Raw genomic sequence first — 14,972 nt, 5'->3', positions numbered from 1 at the left:
TGCAAAAATCAACTTTTGTGGATAGGTATTAATATCATCATCTCCAACTTACAGATGGCAAAACAGCTCACAGAGGTTAAGCATAGAGCAAAGGTGCCAGCTGCTTCCATATGCACATAAGAACAAAGGATGAAAAGCTTACACAAAGGGATCTGGCCATCTGACAGTGTGTTCTAGTACTCCATTAATACAATTCTTGGACTTAAATGGCCTCAAACCTTCTGTCATTTGATACTGTTCCAACTGAACATTTATAAAGCATAATACAGAAATTCGGCTGTAATAATAGAGCTTGGTACATTTGTCAAGCCTTTTCTGGGCAGGTCTCCTAGGGTTTCATCGCAGGCTTTCAGATCACTAAAACTATTTATTATCAGCATTCAGCTTTTGTAAAATGGACTCACGAAATTGCAGCTTTGATGAACCCTGCTCTGAATGGAGAAGAAGGTGGGAAATCACTGGTGCAGTCGCACAAGGCAATAAATTAGGGCCCCTGACGTCCAAGACAGGATGGCAGCGAGGAGAGGAAGGGAAGGCACCAGAGGACAGAGAAATCTCGGAGGAAAGAGTTTTGGAATTTCATCAATTCTTTGACTATAGATGTATCTTTAAAAAATAGTTTTGTTTGGCTAGGGGTGAGCTATTAGAATGGAGAGGAAAATGCAGAGATAAAGATCGTAGAGGGGGAAATAACTAAATACTTCTGAGTAATTTCAATTGATGCATTATGACTTTTTAGTGTAAATCTGGGTGAGACTCAGACAGGCTCAGTCACAGCACACTCTGTTGTAGAACTGACTTCTGGGATGGACTATCAGAATAAGTGACTCTGTGCCTGCATGATTTACCTGTTTTTGAAAGACCAGACTTACTGGTCTGACAGAGACTGGAGAAATCCCAACAGCATGGCCCCTGGACACCCTTTTAACTCAGTACTGAGGTCACTCCTGAGGTTCACCCTTCAGTCAAAGATTAGACAGGCCTATAAAACAAACAATAACACACGTAGCTCAACCATGAAGACGAGACTAAATGGGCACACCAGCCCAGGGGCAAGGACGAGAAGGCAGGAGGTTACAGGAAAGCTGGATGAATGGAAATGGGGAACCTAAGGTCGAGAAGGGGATAGTGTTGACACGTTGCAGGGTTGGCAACCAATGTCACAAAACAATATGTATATTGTTTAATGAGAAACTAATTTGCTCTCTAAACCTTCATCTAACAACAAGTCGATTCTGACTCATAGCAACCCTATAGGACAGAGTAGAACTGCCCCATGGGGTTTCCAAGGAGTGGCTGGTGGATTCCAACTGCAGATTTTTGGGTTAGCAGCTGAGCTCTTAACCACTGATGGGATAATTAAAAAAAGAGAGAGAGAGAGAGAGAAAGAAAGGAGTTCAGTTGTAAGCTCTGCTGCTTACTAGTTTTGAATTTTGAGCTAGTTTTCCTCTCTCTGTACCTAGGTTTTTCCATAAGTGTTTTTTTTTTTTTTAAATCAGAATTATATGTGGGCAATATCTTCCTCATGTATTTGGTATAACTTTATATGCCAGAGTAAATGTGACTATGCTTGGTGATAATAGTGGTAAATACTTTTGTTTTACATTTTTTTAAATAAATGCATTGCATTTACTAAAATAAAAAAAAAAAGTTTACCCTTTTTTGGTTATAAACCTCAAAGGACTCCAAAATATGACTGGGAAATGAGAGCAATGGGACACTGTCCTTTTTCTAAACAATTTCGTCTTCTTTCCCTGTGAATGAACTCAGTACCTCTAAAATTCACTCATATTATGAAAGATAATTAATCCACACACTGTGTTTCTGTGGATGAGATGTGATCTCTAGGGTAATCCAAGTGATAGCACCAGGAGCTGTAACTGGGTGCTGAAATGCTCAGCCTGGGGTCAAGGAGGCCAATGTCGTGGGTTCACTAGCTTTGCTTTGATAAATATTCCTCTAATCCTCTCCAGAAGCCTTGTAAATAAAACAAGAAAGGAAAATAAAGGAGGTGGCAGGGAGGTCAAAAACCATGTGAAGAGCAATCCAAAGGCTAGCACTGTTTCTGGAAAGCAATTCCCAGTCTAGGCCCAGTGAGGCCACTGCCACACATGGCAGACAGACAGTACCACTAGGCCAATGAGGCTCCTTTCTCAACCTAGGATCTGCTCTCCTGAGTGACTACTCAGTATTCATTGAATACAGGGGCTGCAAACTTTTTCTGTAAAGCGCCAGGTAGTAAATATCTTAGGCTTCGTGGGTCATAGAGTATCTGTTGCAACTACTCAACTTGGTCATTGTGGCGTGAAAGCATCCATATGCAGGCCATAAACAAATAAGCGTGGTTGTGTTCCAATAAAACTTTATTTACAAAAATAGGTGGTGGGCCGTATTTGGCTAACAGGCCATAGTTTTCCAACCCCTGATCTAGAAGCAGGTAATGGAGACTTCAGGCTGAGCAACAGTGTAAGTTTCATGGAAATTGATGTTTCTGTCTCAACACTGGAGGGTCTCAGGATTCAGTCCTTGATTTTCTTCTGTTCTTAATAATATAGGCTTGTGACTTTAAATAACAACTTTATACTGACAACTCCCAAATTTATACTGCCATTCTAGACTTCTCTGCTGAATTCAGACTCATCTGTCCAACTGATTGCTAGGCCTCTGCACTTGGATGTCTCTTAGATATCTCCAACCTGGTATACCCAAAGCTGAACTTCTGATCTCCTTGTCCAAATCTGCTTCTCTCAATCTTCCCCATCTCAACTCCATTCTTTAGTTGTTCAGGCCAAAATCCTTGAGCTCATCCTTGACATCTCTCTTTCTCTTACACACTATATCTAATCAATCAGAGAAAACCATTGTCTCTAATCTTCAAAATATAGCTAACGTATATTAGAGAATCTAATCACTTCTCTCCACCTTTTGCCTGGATTATTAAAATAGTCTCCTAACTGGTCTCTCTGATTTCAAATATGACCCTGAAGAGTCTAGTCCCAGTATCCTAGCCAGAGGGATCATTTACAAACCTACGTCAGATAACACCACTCCTCTGCTCAAACCTCCAATAACTCCCCACTGACTAAAGTGCTTACAATGGCCAACAAAACCCTATGTAATCAGGTTTCTGGTCACTTTTCTAGCCCTGCCACCTATTGCTCTATCCCACCCTTATTCTGCTCCAGCCACACTGGCCTCCTTGGTAGTCCCTGCACACCCACACCCGTGTCTATCTCAGGGCGTTTGATTCTCTCTGCCTGGAATGTTTTTCACCCAAAGACCCACAGAGCCTGCTCCCTGAATCTCTCACGCATCTTTGCTCAAATGTCACCACTCTAATTAGAGAGATCTAGTCTGACCACTCTATTTAAAACTGAAAACCCTCCATTTCCCATACACTGATTTTTTTTTAGTTATTTACCATGTTAATTGTCCGTTTCTCCCCAATATAACCACCATGAAGGTGAAGATTGTGTCTGTTCTCATCACCGCTGGACTGCCAACACATAAAACAGTGCCAGGTACATGGCAGGCATCTGAAAAGCATTTGTCAAATGCTCTGAACACTGAAGGTGGTTTAACTGACAAGACTGTCTCACTGGCTTTGGTTATGAAGAAGCTTCCAGCAAAGCTTGTGGCCAGTCTTTAGCAAGGGTGCAGATTTGCAGAGTGGCATCACCCTTATTTCTGGCTCTATTTGTTTTTGCTTTTTCTTTCTCACCTACTTTTTCTGTACTTGTAACACAAGGTGAGGCATATACAAATACATTTGCAGTGTCAATTTTACCATTTACATATTAAGAGTATCACAACTTATTAAATTCTGATTATCCCCTAATAATAAACCCATTGCCATTGAGTTGATTCTGACTCATAGCGACACTATAGGACAGAGTAGAACTGCCCCATGAGGTTTCCAAGGCTATAAATTTATATGGAAGCAGACTCCCACATCTTTCTCCTGCAGAGTGGCTGGCGGGTTCGAACCATCACCCTTTCGGTTAGCAGCTGAGCACTTAACCACAGCGCCACCAGGGCTTCCTCAGCTAATAATAAGAGTGGCCATTTCCTTGAGTGGATATTATGGGTCAGGCATGTACTATTTGTTTTTCATGCACTACTTCATCGAATCCTCATAACAACCCAATGAGATAGACCTTTTTATCATCTCTCTTTTTAGTGATGAGAAAAAACAAGGCTTAGAGTGGGTTAAGTAAATTGCCTAAAGAACCAGTTATAAGTGGTGGAGTTGGACTCTGATCCCAGTGTAGGAGTTTAGGTTTTACACATTTTACTATTCTGCTTCACTAGAATTTGTCCTTGCAGTCCCCTTCTCTCCCCAAGATAGTATTAAATGGCCTATTTTTAGACTATTCAAGCTTTTTTATATCCATTGATTTGGATAATTGTGAGAATGGACTTATCTTAAGTCACACAAAGGAGAAAATAACAAATACCTACTCTTTGAAATAATTAATCAAGGGCTAAGAAGCAAAATAGAGTTTATTCAACCTACGGCATATGTGTTGTTAGTTGCCGTCAAGCCAATTCCGACTCATGGTGACCCCATGTGTGCTGAGCAGAGCTACTCCAGAAGGTTTTCAAGCCTGTGACATTTTGGAAGCAGACTGCCAGGCCTGTCCTCCGAGGCGCCTCTGGGTGGGTTCGAACTGCCAACCTTTTGGCTAGTAGTTGAGCGCTTAACCGTTTGCACCACCCAGGGACTCCAACTGCATGTGTAGTCCCCCTAAATAATATTTGCTCACTCTGAGTTGACATTTTCTTCCTAAGAAATATAACATTTAATAAGAATGCAGTGTGTGCCTCAGGGGTCTGTGAGGGGCTGGCCTGCCACCATGCTGTATTCCGCATATACAGAGGAGCTGGGAGAGTTAGGAAGCATCCAGGGAGCTACAGGCAGAGGAGTCTGGCCCAACAGCCAGCTGGCTTCCACACTAGTGGTTAGGTCCAGACAAATTGCAAAATGAAAAGCTTGGATGGGGTGACCTTAAAGGTTCTTTTCAGTTCTAAAATTGTAATATCCTAACCCCCAAGCTTGGGTTTGTCTCCTGTGTGCTCTTGGGACACCTCATACTTCCTCAACAAGCCCTGAACAGAGTCTGTGGTAACTACCCACAGCCACCACCAGCTTTAAAGCCTGGTTCATTGTCTGTGCCCAGCACCTCAGGTAGGGCTGGCATGCAGGAACTGCTCAATGCCTGCTTGTTAAATAAATGTATAATTGATAACAAACACACATGATCGGTCCCTTTGTCTGTGGTGACTTGGGTTTATCTCTGGAGCCCTTTGGGCAGTGTTTAGACTCCTGCCCGACCCCACAATGATTTCCTGTCTAACAGGTGATTGGAATAAACAAGAAGGGACAAAACATCCACTGGGAGAAGCTTTAGGCCAGCTCCTGACTGCCCACTTCAGAGCCTGGGACAATGATCAGGTGGTCCAGGACCCCTCCCCCTTTAAAGGCTGTAGCTTCTGACAATTCTTTGTGACTTCACTGCACCATACCAGAAACTCCCATGCTTTTCAGTGCCACGGCTGAGTGACAGTGCAAAAGCTATCATGCAGATTTTCTTTATATTTGCATTGCTTCTCCTCACATAAAAATGTAAAGATTAGAGCTTCTTGTACTAAAAGGAAAAGGAATTTTAGAACATCACAGGCAGCGCCTTGGGAAGTGAAATTATAAAGCCAAAGAAGGAGCAAAATCTTTACACTTGGCAGTTAGCATCCTTGCTTGGAACAAAGTCATGGTCAAACATGAATCTAGGGTGGAAACAACCCAAGTGTCCATCAACAGATGAAGGATAAACATCAAAAGAGGAACAGTATACCCACCTAATGGAATATTACTAGCTATAAAGAGAAATGAAGTTCTGATACACGCTGCAACATGGATGAATCTTGAAAACACTATGCTGAGTGAAATAAGCAGACACAAAAAGATAAATATTGTGTGATCTCATTTATATGAAATATCTAGAATAGACAAGCCTATTGAGATAAAAGAAGATTAGTGGTTATCAGGGGCTAGGGGAGAAGGGAATGGGGAGTTACACAAAAAACATTAATTTGTAATCCCTTGCAGTGCAGTGGTTAAGAGCTCAGCTGCTAACCAAAAGGTCAGCAGTTCGAATCCATCAGTTTGGAAACCCTATGGGGCAGTTCTACTCTGTCCTATAGGGTCGCTATGAGTTGGAATTGACTTGACAGCAATGGGTTTGGCTGGCCTTTACTGAAGTGGTTCCTCACATCACCCTTTAGGTTTTAAGGATTGCTGTCAAATGCATAATAAAGTCTCCTTGTGCTGACATATCTGCTGAGACAGATGTTATGAAATCCTACGTTTCAGTAGTGTAGGTGCTGGGGTGGGGTGAAGCACCACTGACCCTCCTTGCAGGTGAGACACTGCACCTGAAAGGAGCCAGGTAACTTATCCAAAGTGCGCTCTGCTCTGATTTCTGGCAGTTTCCTTCCTCTGTCTGAGGACCAGTGCAAAGCCCCCGTGGTGCCTTTGGTAAGAGCTAGCTGGTGCTCAGTGCATTCTGATTGAGGTCGTACAATGATGTAAGCCAAGATGCTTCGGAAACATTTTCCCTCCTCTGCTAACTAACTTCATCCCAACTAAAGTCTGCAGTTCTGCTCCCCATCTCCAATGGTGCTTCTTAAGATTTAAACACAAACACACGGTAAGTGCTGTATCTTGGCTACTGTCTTTTCAGACTTGTGCATTTTTTAACCTCACCTCAGTCCTGAGCATCGCAAAGGAGCTCTGGTGGGATGGACAAAGCATCAGCTGAGGCACCAGCAGAGCCGAGTTCAAGTCTCAGCTCCTCCCCTTGGTAGCAAGTTCCTTCACCTCTCTGATGGGAATGAGGCCTGCCTATCCCACAGGGATGCGAGGACATGAAATAGCATGAGGGGGAGCTTTGCAAACCACTAAGCATTAAAAAATATCAAGTATATGAGAGCAACAGTCAGAGAGGGGCAGAAAGAGAAAGATTCTGAGGAGAAGGTTTAAGATGGGCTTCAGAATCACACCTATATTCCAAGTGTGCTTCACACAAAAGTTCAGACAACGCTGTGTCCTATCTTCTGAGAGCAGAATAAGAAGAGATGTCAAACACTTTTCTGACCTCCACGTGTCCCTATCTCCTTCCCTATAAAATGTCAGCGTAACAAAACCGACCTCGTTTTTAGGAAAAGGGCCTGGGAAGATAAATAGGCCAGTTCTAAGAGAGGATGAAGCAGACAAAACAGCCCTCATGATCGAGGTTCACAACTCTTTAAAGATGGAGAAACTTGAAATTAGGCAAGTATTTTACAAGTGGCATTTGATGCAAAGTTCTGTAGAAAGGAGCCTGCTAGCTCCCTGTAGTAGGCCTACAGGTTTATAGTCAAGGGAGCGATACAACATCCTCCAATGCCAACCAGAGCCAACTGGGTGGGGAGGAGGCAGATCCCTCTCTTGTTCTCAAGCTCTCCTCCCTCCCACTCACTCAGTAGCATTCATACTCCTTACTAGAGCAAATGTTTATTTTGCTTTAATTATTGGTGGGCCTCATTCTGGCTGGGTTAAAGCATCTTGCCGCTCAAAGGGCACTCACGTAGAATGTAGTTTTACAGGCAAAAAAAGTTGTCCTAAATCGTGGAGAACGTCCAGTACTTTTTAGCTATAAATCCCTGTGAGGAATGGCATCAACTGGGCCATTTTCTGGTTTAGATCCATTCTGTTAGCACCTGCCCCCACCTCCCATTAACACCCTGTTCTTCAGCCCAGAATGTGTCAACTCACCTCTGCCCAGTCCTTCCCCAAGAAGCTACTGAGGCTTCCTTAAGTGAATCTAGAACTTTTGCAACGTCTTTTGTTGGTCTTCCCTAAAGCGCTCACCACACAGCCCAGTTGTGTGATCGGTTTTCACTCTAGAAATGGGGGTCAGAGCCTTTGGGGAGACAGAGGGCTGGGGTAACTTACAAAATCGGGCGAGACTGGAAGTCTTCCTGGTTCATCCTCTCAGACTGGCGAATCTTCAGGATCTCGGTGTAGCTCAGGTTCTGCAGTTTGCTCTTGAACTGGTCCAGGGAGCTAGGCTTGGTTGTAAGGGCTCTCATAACCTGCTCCTTCACCACCTGCATTACCTGTAGATGAAAGGAAGACCATCATTTTTTGGGGGACTGACCCTGGCCATTTAGAAAAGACTCTCAGAGTGAATGGCTCCCTACCTCCCTAATCCCCCTGCACTCTCAGCCCCAACCTTGAGCATGCTTTTCCAAAGAGTAAACTTCCACGCTTCTCTTGTGCTATCAGAACCACAAGAAGGAAACGGATTGACAAAGTTGGAATTGGGGAGGGCTGGAGGTGTGCTCCATTGCTAGACATATTATGTGGCTGCTGCAGCTGAAACAACACTAAACAATGCAAACTCAAGAGTCAGGAACGAAAGAAGGCCAAGCAACAGCTAGAAGCCTGCATATTAATTATTTTTACCAGGAAAAAAATCACTGAGAAACAATAAACTGTAGAAGCTGGCTTGGCACCAGTTCAAATCAATGTGAACAGATACCACACATGCCTCTCCCAGACTGCCTTCCCCATGGAGTCAGGTCCTGGGTGTTCATACAAATTATGCATTTGGAAATGTTTATGTGGCATTGCCTCTTCGAGTAAGGCATTAAAAAAAAAGGTTTATTAAATTATAACTGATATATTCCATTGGCTGCCTCAAGAAAAAAAGAATATGGTCATTTACCAACACAGGACAGGTCTAGCCCAGAAGGAGACAGTTAACTATTGCCTCTATTACTGTGGATTCGTCTTCATCAGAATATATAGAGCAGGCAAAGACCAGAGAACACACAGAGGCATCCAAGGGGCTTGCTGTAATTTTGCTGCTTCTGTTTTCACCCTTCATTACAGATGCGAACAACAACTATTCAGTTTTTAAGGTACTTACTGTGCAGCAAAAGGAGCCTTGGTTGCACAGTGGTTAAAGTGCTCGGCTGCTGACCAAAAGGTGAGTAGTTTGAACCTACCAGCCACTCTGTGGGAGAAAGATGTGACAGTCTGCTTCCGTAAAGATTACGGCCTTGGAAACCCTGTAGGGCAGTTCTACTCTGTCCTATAGCGTCACTATGAATCGAAATCAACTCGATGGTAATGGGTTCGGTTTTTTTTTTTTTTACTATGCACCAGATGTTTTATATATAGATGCTTTATATATGTTCTCTCTCTTTAGCCATTCAAAACTATGAAATAGATATTAGCACCATCTCCACTTTACATACAAGGTAACTGAGGCTTTGAGACATTAAGTAACATGTTCAAGATCATACTTCTAGTTGGTACATGGCAGAGCTGAGATCTGAGCCCAGAATTTTAAATGATCTACTATGCTGCCTCCCATGCTACCATTCTTGGTGTTATTTGGTAACTTAAAAACAAGATAAAACCACATATTCGCCTCTGCTGTATGCTGGACTCCACTTTGCTATTCAACATCTCAATTAATCCTCCCTCCAATAGAGTAGAGTGTTATTACTACTATTTTAAAGATAACGAAACTAAGACAGAGAAAGGACTGATGACTTGTCCAAGGTCATCCACACTTAGTTTAGGTCTAAGATACTGGTTGTGATAGCTAGTTTTATGTGTCAGCTTGGCTAGGCTATGGTTCCCAGGTACTTGCCAAACACTAGTCGTTGTCTTGGAGCAGATACATGTGGTTAAATCAGCTGGCCTTGGGTTGAGCAGACTACTTTCCATGATATAATCCAATGCAATGTAACATAATCACCTTCCATAACATAACCTGATAGAATGTAATCAACTGATCAGTTGAAAAGGTTTCCTAAGATTTCCACCATTAGCCTCTGTTATTGCACGCGTGCGTGTGTGCGTGTGTGTATAAGATAAGGTACCACCTCCCTGTGGTGTGTTCTGCCTCCAGACTATTAAGAGACATTTTGGCAGAATTCTTTCTTCATTTTTCACTCTGCACTCTTCTTGTCATCTGACCTATGGATCTTGGGATGTAAGCCTGCATACGTCTCCAGCTCTGTGCTCCCCCTCCAATTATGTGAGCCAACAGGAGTCTCTAGCCTGTCTCCTTAATCGCCATGAGCCAGTTCCTTGAAGTAAATCTCTCTCTCTCTCTATATATATATATATATTTCTACTTCACTGGTTCTGTTTTTCTAGAGAACCCTAAGTAAGGTGGATACAGCATAGACAATGTTGCACAGCCCTGGGGTACTGCTGATCCTTTAATACTGTGACTGCGATCCCAATATACTCCTTATGGCCTCTATTCAGTTGTTCATTCAATAATTCCCACCTGCTAGGTACTCTATAATTGTCACTGACTAGTCACACTAAGATGCCATTTTAAGGAAATGTTATTATTGTAGTAGAGGTAACAAGTTTTACATCATGGTGCGATCTGAAATGTCCTCCAAAACCTTGACATCTCCTTGCACTTGCTGAGCTCTGTTCAATGGCACTGCCCCTCTCTGGGGTGCAGACTGCTAAGAAACGTGCTCATGTGTCTTTTTCCAAGTATATATCTTTCCTGGCAGCTGTCCTACCCACATCAAGTCCTGGCCAGGATCTTCAGAGGTTCCAAGGACATTAGGAGGAAGGAGAATGGGAGGCTGGAGAAGAAAGTGAATACTCCCAGGCAGCCAAATCAAACTGGCTTTTAGGGAAAGCTGAACTTTGCCTATCAGGCCTCAAGGGAACCCAAATGCCCTGACCCCCCAACTTGGACGTGTAAGTATCCTCACTCTGTAGCTGTCAGCACACCCAACCCTTGCAGTGTACCATGCTCTGCACCCACTGTGTGCCCAAAGGTCCCCCAGCAACCACATTTCCCTTTACCAGATGAAAATGGCTGATCAGAGGGTAAGATGAAGAATAAGTGTCTGGAAAAAAAGAAACAAATCCATCTACTGTCAACTGGTATCAACCCTCCATGCTGTAAAACTGTGCTAGGCACTAGGAATTCAAAGACGAATAAGATATAATTTTTGCCTTCTTTTAACTAATGGTCTAATAAGAGAGAGAAATGTGGCCAACGATCATTGCGGTAGAGGTGTGGAAGTGACAGAGAAGACAGACTCAGAGACTTTGCTGGCAGGCAGGGAGACATTTCAGAGAAGAAGACATTTCATATGGGTTTCGGAGGAAGAATGGGTGTTCAATGGTATGGAAACAGATGAATAACAGGGACAACATTACATATTAGCCACTTTGAACATGGGCTCCATCTGAGTTGGAACCAATTACATAAGCATCTTTACATGCTGCCAGCATAATGACAGAAAAGAAAACTTCCAGTTGACCTTCCACCTGATCTGATTCTTTTCTACTCAGGCAAAATGCTAAATTTGGGATGCTTGACAAATTTTGAGACTGTGGCTATCTTACATCTTGTGGTATAAATCAAGATTGGATTTAGTCAAGGCTGAATTATAATGTTTTGCAGTTTAATGTGAGGGGCACTGCAGGGGCTGCCCTATTTCCTATTCAGAGAGACTTACAGTCTAGTCAAGGGGACAATTATCATCTCCCAGTGTTATCTGACTTCTAGTGGGAGTAGAACATGTGAAAGATACAAAGACACAGCAACTGTTGCTGTTTGTTGTTGTGTGCCATTGAGTTGTTTCCAACTCATAATGACCCGATAGGACAGAGTAGAAAGGTCCCATAGGGATTCCTAGGCTTAAATCTTTATGGGAGCAGATCGCTGGGTCTTTCCTCCCATGGAGCCACTGGTAGGTTCGAGTCGCTGAACTATCGGTTAGCAGCTGAGCGCTTTAACCATTGTGCAACCAGGGCTCCTTACGAAGCTATTAAAATACCAAAAATAGAAGAAGCAATTTTTTGTATTGTGTTAAGTATACATATAACAAAATATTTGCATTTCAAATTTTTGTACGTGTACAATTCAGTGACATTAATTACATTGATTGTGTTGTACAACCATCATCACTACCTTTTTCCAAATTTTTCCATCATCCTTAATACAAGCTCAGTATCCCCTAAGCAATGACTCCCTCTTTTCTCCTCCCTCCCACCCTTGGTAACCACTAATCAACTTTGATCACTATGCATTTGTCTATTCTAGATATTTCTTATAAGTGGAATCATACAATAGTTGTCCTTCTGTGACTGACTTATTTTACTTAGCATAATGTTGGAAGAAGCAATTTTTAAATAGAATCAGATTAAAACTGGGAAAGATTTAGAGATATATTCATTTGCCTGATTTTATAGATGAAGAAACAGAAGCTCAGGGGGCCAGGTAATTTCCCCACTTCATATGACTCTTATGGGGCTGTTGCAGAGGTGACACTCATCATACTACATCTGCCTAGACACAGTGATGGGTCTAAGAAGTGAGCATGTGACCTAAATTGACCAGTCAACGTCCTTCTCCAGACTTTTCTGACTTGGAGGTAAAGCTGAAGCATGCTCTTTTTGCATCAAATTGAGAACTGGAAGGCTGTGTCCTTTAATATGTAGACAGTCAAGATCAGACTAATGCTGACAGAACCAGATAGAAGAAAGAGAAATGTGTGCAAGAGAGAGTGTTGATAATGGTTAAGCCACTTCAACCATAAAGTCTGTTCAATTCTTACATCCGGTGGTTTGGGTACATGAACCTTTTTTCTTGGTGTTGTTGAGAATATACACAGCAAAACATATACCTTTATACATGTACAATTCAGTGACATTGATTACATTCTTTGAGTTGTGCAACCATTCTCTTCTCCTTTTCTGAGTTGTTCATCCCCCACTAACATAGAGTCACTGCCCCTTAAGGTTCCTATCTAATCTTCTCAGTTGCTATTGTCACTTTGATCCCACATAGACAGTTCTTAAAAGAGCATAATGCTCAAGGCAGACATTTTTTACTAGTTAAGCTGAACTATTGTTTGGTTTTAAGAAGAACTTCAGGGGATATTTTTGGTTTAAGTTTTAAAGATTATCTCAAAGCAATAGTTTCAGGGGTTCATCCAGCCCCCATGGCTCCAGGAAGTTTGGATTCTATGAGAATTTGAAATTCTCTTCTACATTTTCCTCCTTTTGATCAGGATTCTTCTATAGAATCTTTGATCAAAACGTTCAGTAATGGGAGCTGGGCATCATCCAGTTCTTCTGGTCTCATGACAAAGGAGGCAGTTGTTTATGGAGGCAATCAGTCACACTTTCCATATCCTCCTCCTATTCCTGACTCTCCTTTTCCTCTGTTGCACCACATGAATAGAGAGCAACTGTCGTGCCTTGGATAGCCTCTTGCAACCTTTTAATACCGCAGGCACTACGCAACGAACTAAGATGTAGAACAGAAGCACTAAACACATTATTAGGCCAATTAACTGGGATGTCTCATGAAAGCACGACCCTAAACCTCCAAACTAAGGAACTAAATCCCATGAGGTTTTTGGCTGTACATAAGCAGCCTCAGTAGCTACTCTTTTTGTTGTTGCTGTTGCGGTAAATACATCTATCACACAACTTTTGCCAGTTCCACTTTTTACAAATGTACAACTTATTGACAGCAATTACAATAACTGGCTGTGCAACCATGAATCTTTTTTTAATTAAGTGATTTGAATGGGATTCTTGTCACTCGTCACCAAAGCATTCCAAAAAATACATACACTTAAGTCCAAGAGGAGGTACCCGTTTGTGAGGTTGGAGTTGCCAGGGTAGGGGGAGAAGCAGGAAAGGGAAGCTAGATAGAAAAACCAAATCTACTTCAATAAGAAATGACTTAAAAATCACCTTCATTTGTGCTCATGGTTGTACCTTCGCAAGGAAATACGATAATACCTCATGTAGTGTGGGAAACTCTTCGACTCCTACTTATATCTCATGCTTAAAATCCATTGCTACGGTCTCATTCCTGTAGCTTAAGGTTTATCCCTGCTAGATGCAAGAATCCATAAGGGGAACAATCCTTTAAACTCCCAACAATCACTTATATTTCAGTTTGAAGAAAGTATAAAACCTTTCCTAAGAGCAGGTTGATAAGGAGAAGGTAGCAGAGATCACGAAGACACCTGAGCCCAGGGGTAGGGATGGGAGCAGTGGGCATAAAACCCAGAACAAAGGCTGGTGGAGTCAAAGGCCTCACTTACTTCATAGCTTTGTTTGGCACTGGCCCCAAGAATTTCTATGGTTACTTTTTCTTATCTGCATACCAAGGATAATAACCCCAGTGAAAGATGCCCTTAATTTTTTAAGAAGACAAACCAGTTATATAAATCCAATACTTCTCTGTGCCTTTGCAAGTTAGCTGAACAAGGGTTACAACTACTAGCTTTAAGTCTTTGTTACTACTTCATGCAATCTAAATTAAGCCAATCATAACCACCGTCCTTAACCCTGTTCTCTATGGAAAATATCAGAATTTTTCCCATTTGTCTGAAAAAATCCACAGTGTTAGAGGCATCAGTGAATCAGTGGAGTTAAAACTGCTTAGTTACAGCATGTACTTGGCCACAGACATCAAAGAAAACAAGCTCTCAGGATCTGCATTCGCTGTTGGTATTGACAGATTATTCAAGCACTGTCTGAAACGTGCCTTCTGATGTATTTCTGGAGTCCTCCCAGCACATCACTCTCTGTGATAACGTAACACTTCACAAAGAAAGTGGAAGCTGTAGTCCTTGCCCCGTAAGATACTTGTACATCAACTGGAGATAAAACTTTTGGTTCTTTGGAAGACTGGGTTAAAGTTATAAGTGCTTGTGATCCCTGGATGGGATCGAGCATGCTGGGAAAGCAGTTTACTGTACTCCTGGTTTCCGTGGTGCTAATTTAAAGTGCCTCTATATTTTATTCTAAGATCTACTGAGCTCTGTGGGCTCCTAGTCTAATCACTTTTCTGATACTGGCTTTATACCCACCAGCTGCTCTGTGGAGAAAGATGTGCCAGTCTGCTTCT

General features: G+C 42.3%; 1 protein-coding gene across 1 annotated transcript in view; it reads right to left on the bottom strand.

Moving 5' to 3' along the window:
* The window catches only part of ELMO1 (engulfment and cell motility 1), a 648,319-nt gene that overhangs the window by 42,395 nt on the left and 590,952 nt on the right, over nt 1-14,972 (bottom strand). The window contains exon 19 of the mRNA XM_004385299.2: nt 7,994-8,157. Coding sequence (XP_004385356.1) covers nt 7,994-8,157 — 164 coding nt within the window. The remainder of the gene's footprint in view (nt 1-7,993; nt 8,158-14,972) is intronic.

The sequence above is a fragment of the Trichechus manatus genome, unplaced genomic scaffold (genome assembly GCF_000243295.1).
Source record: "Trichechus manatus latirostris isolate Lorelei unplaced genomic scaffold, TriManLat1.0 scaffold00137, whole genome shotgun sequence".
NCBI lineage: Eukaryota > Metazoa > Chordata > Mammalia > Sirenia > Trichechidae > Trichechus > Trichechus manatus.
The sequence above is the reverse complement of the archived record's forward strand: the minus strand, read 5'-3'. Positions and strand labels throughout refer to the sequence as shown.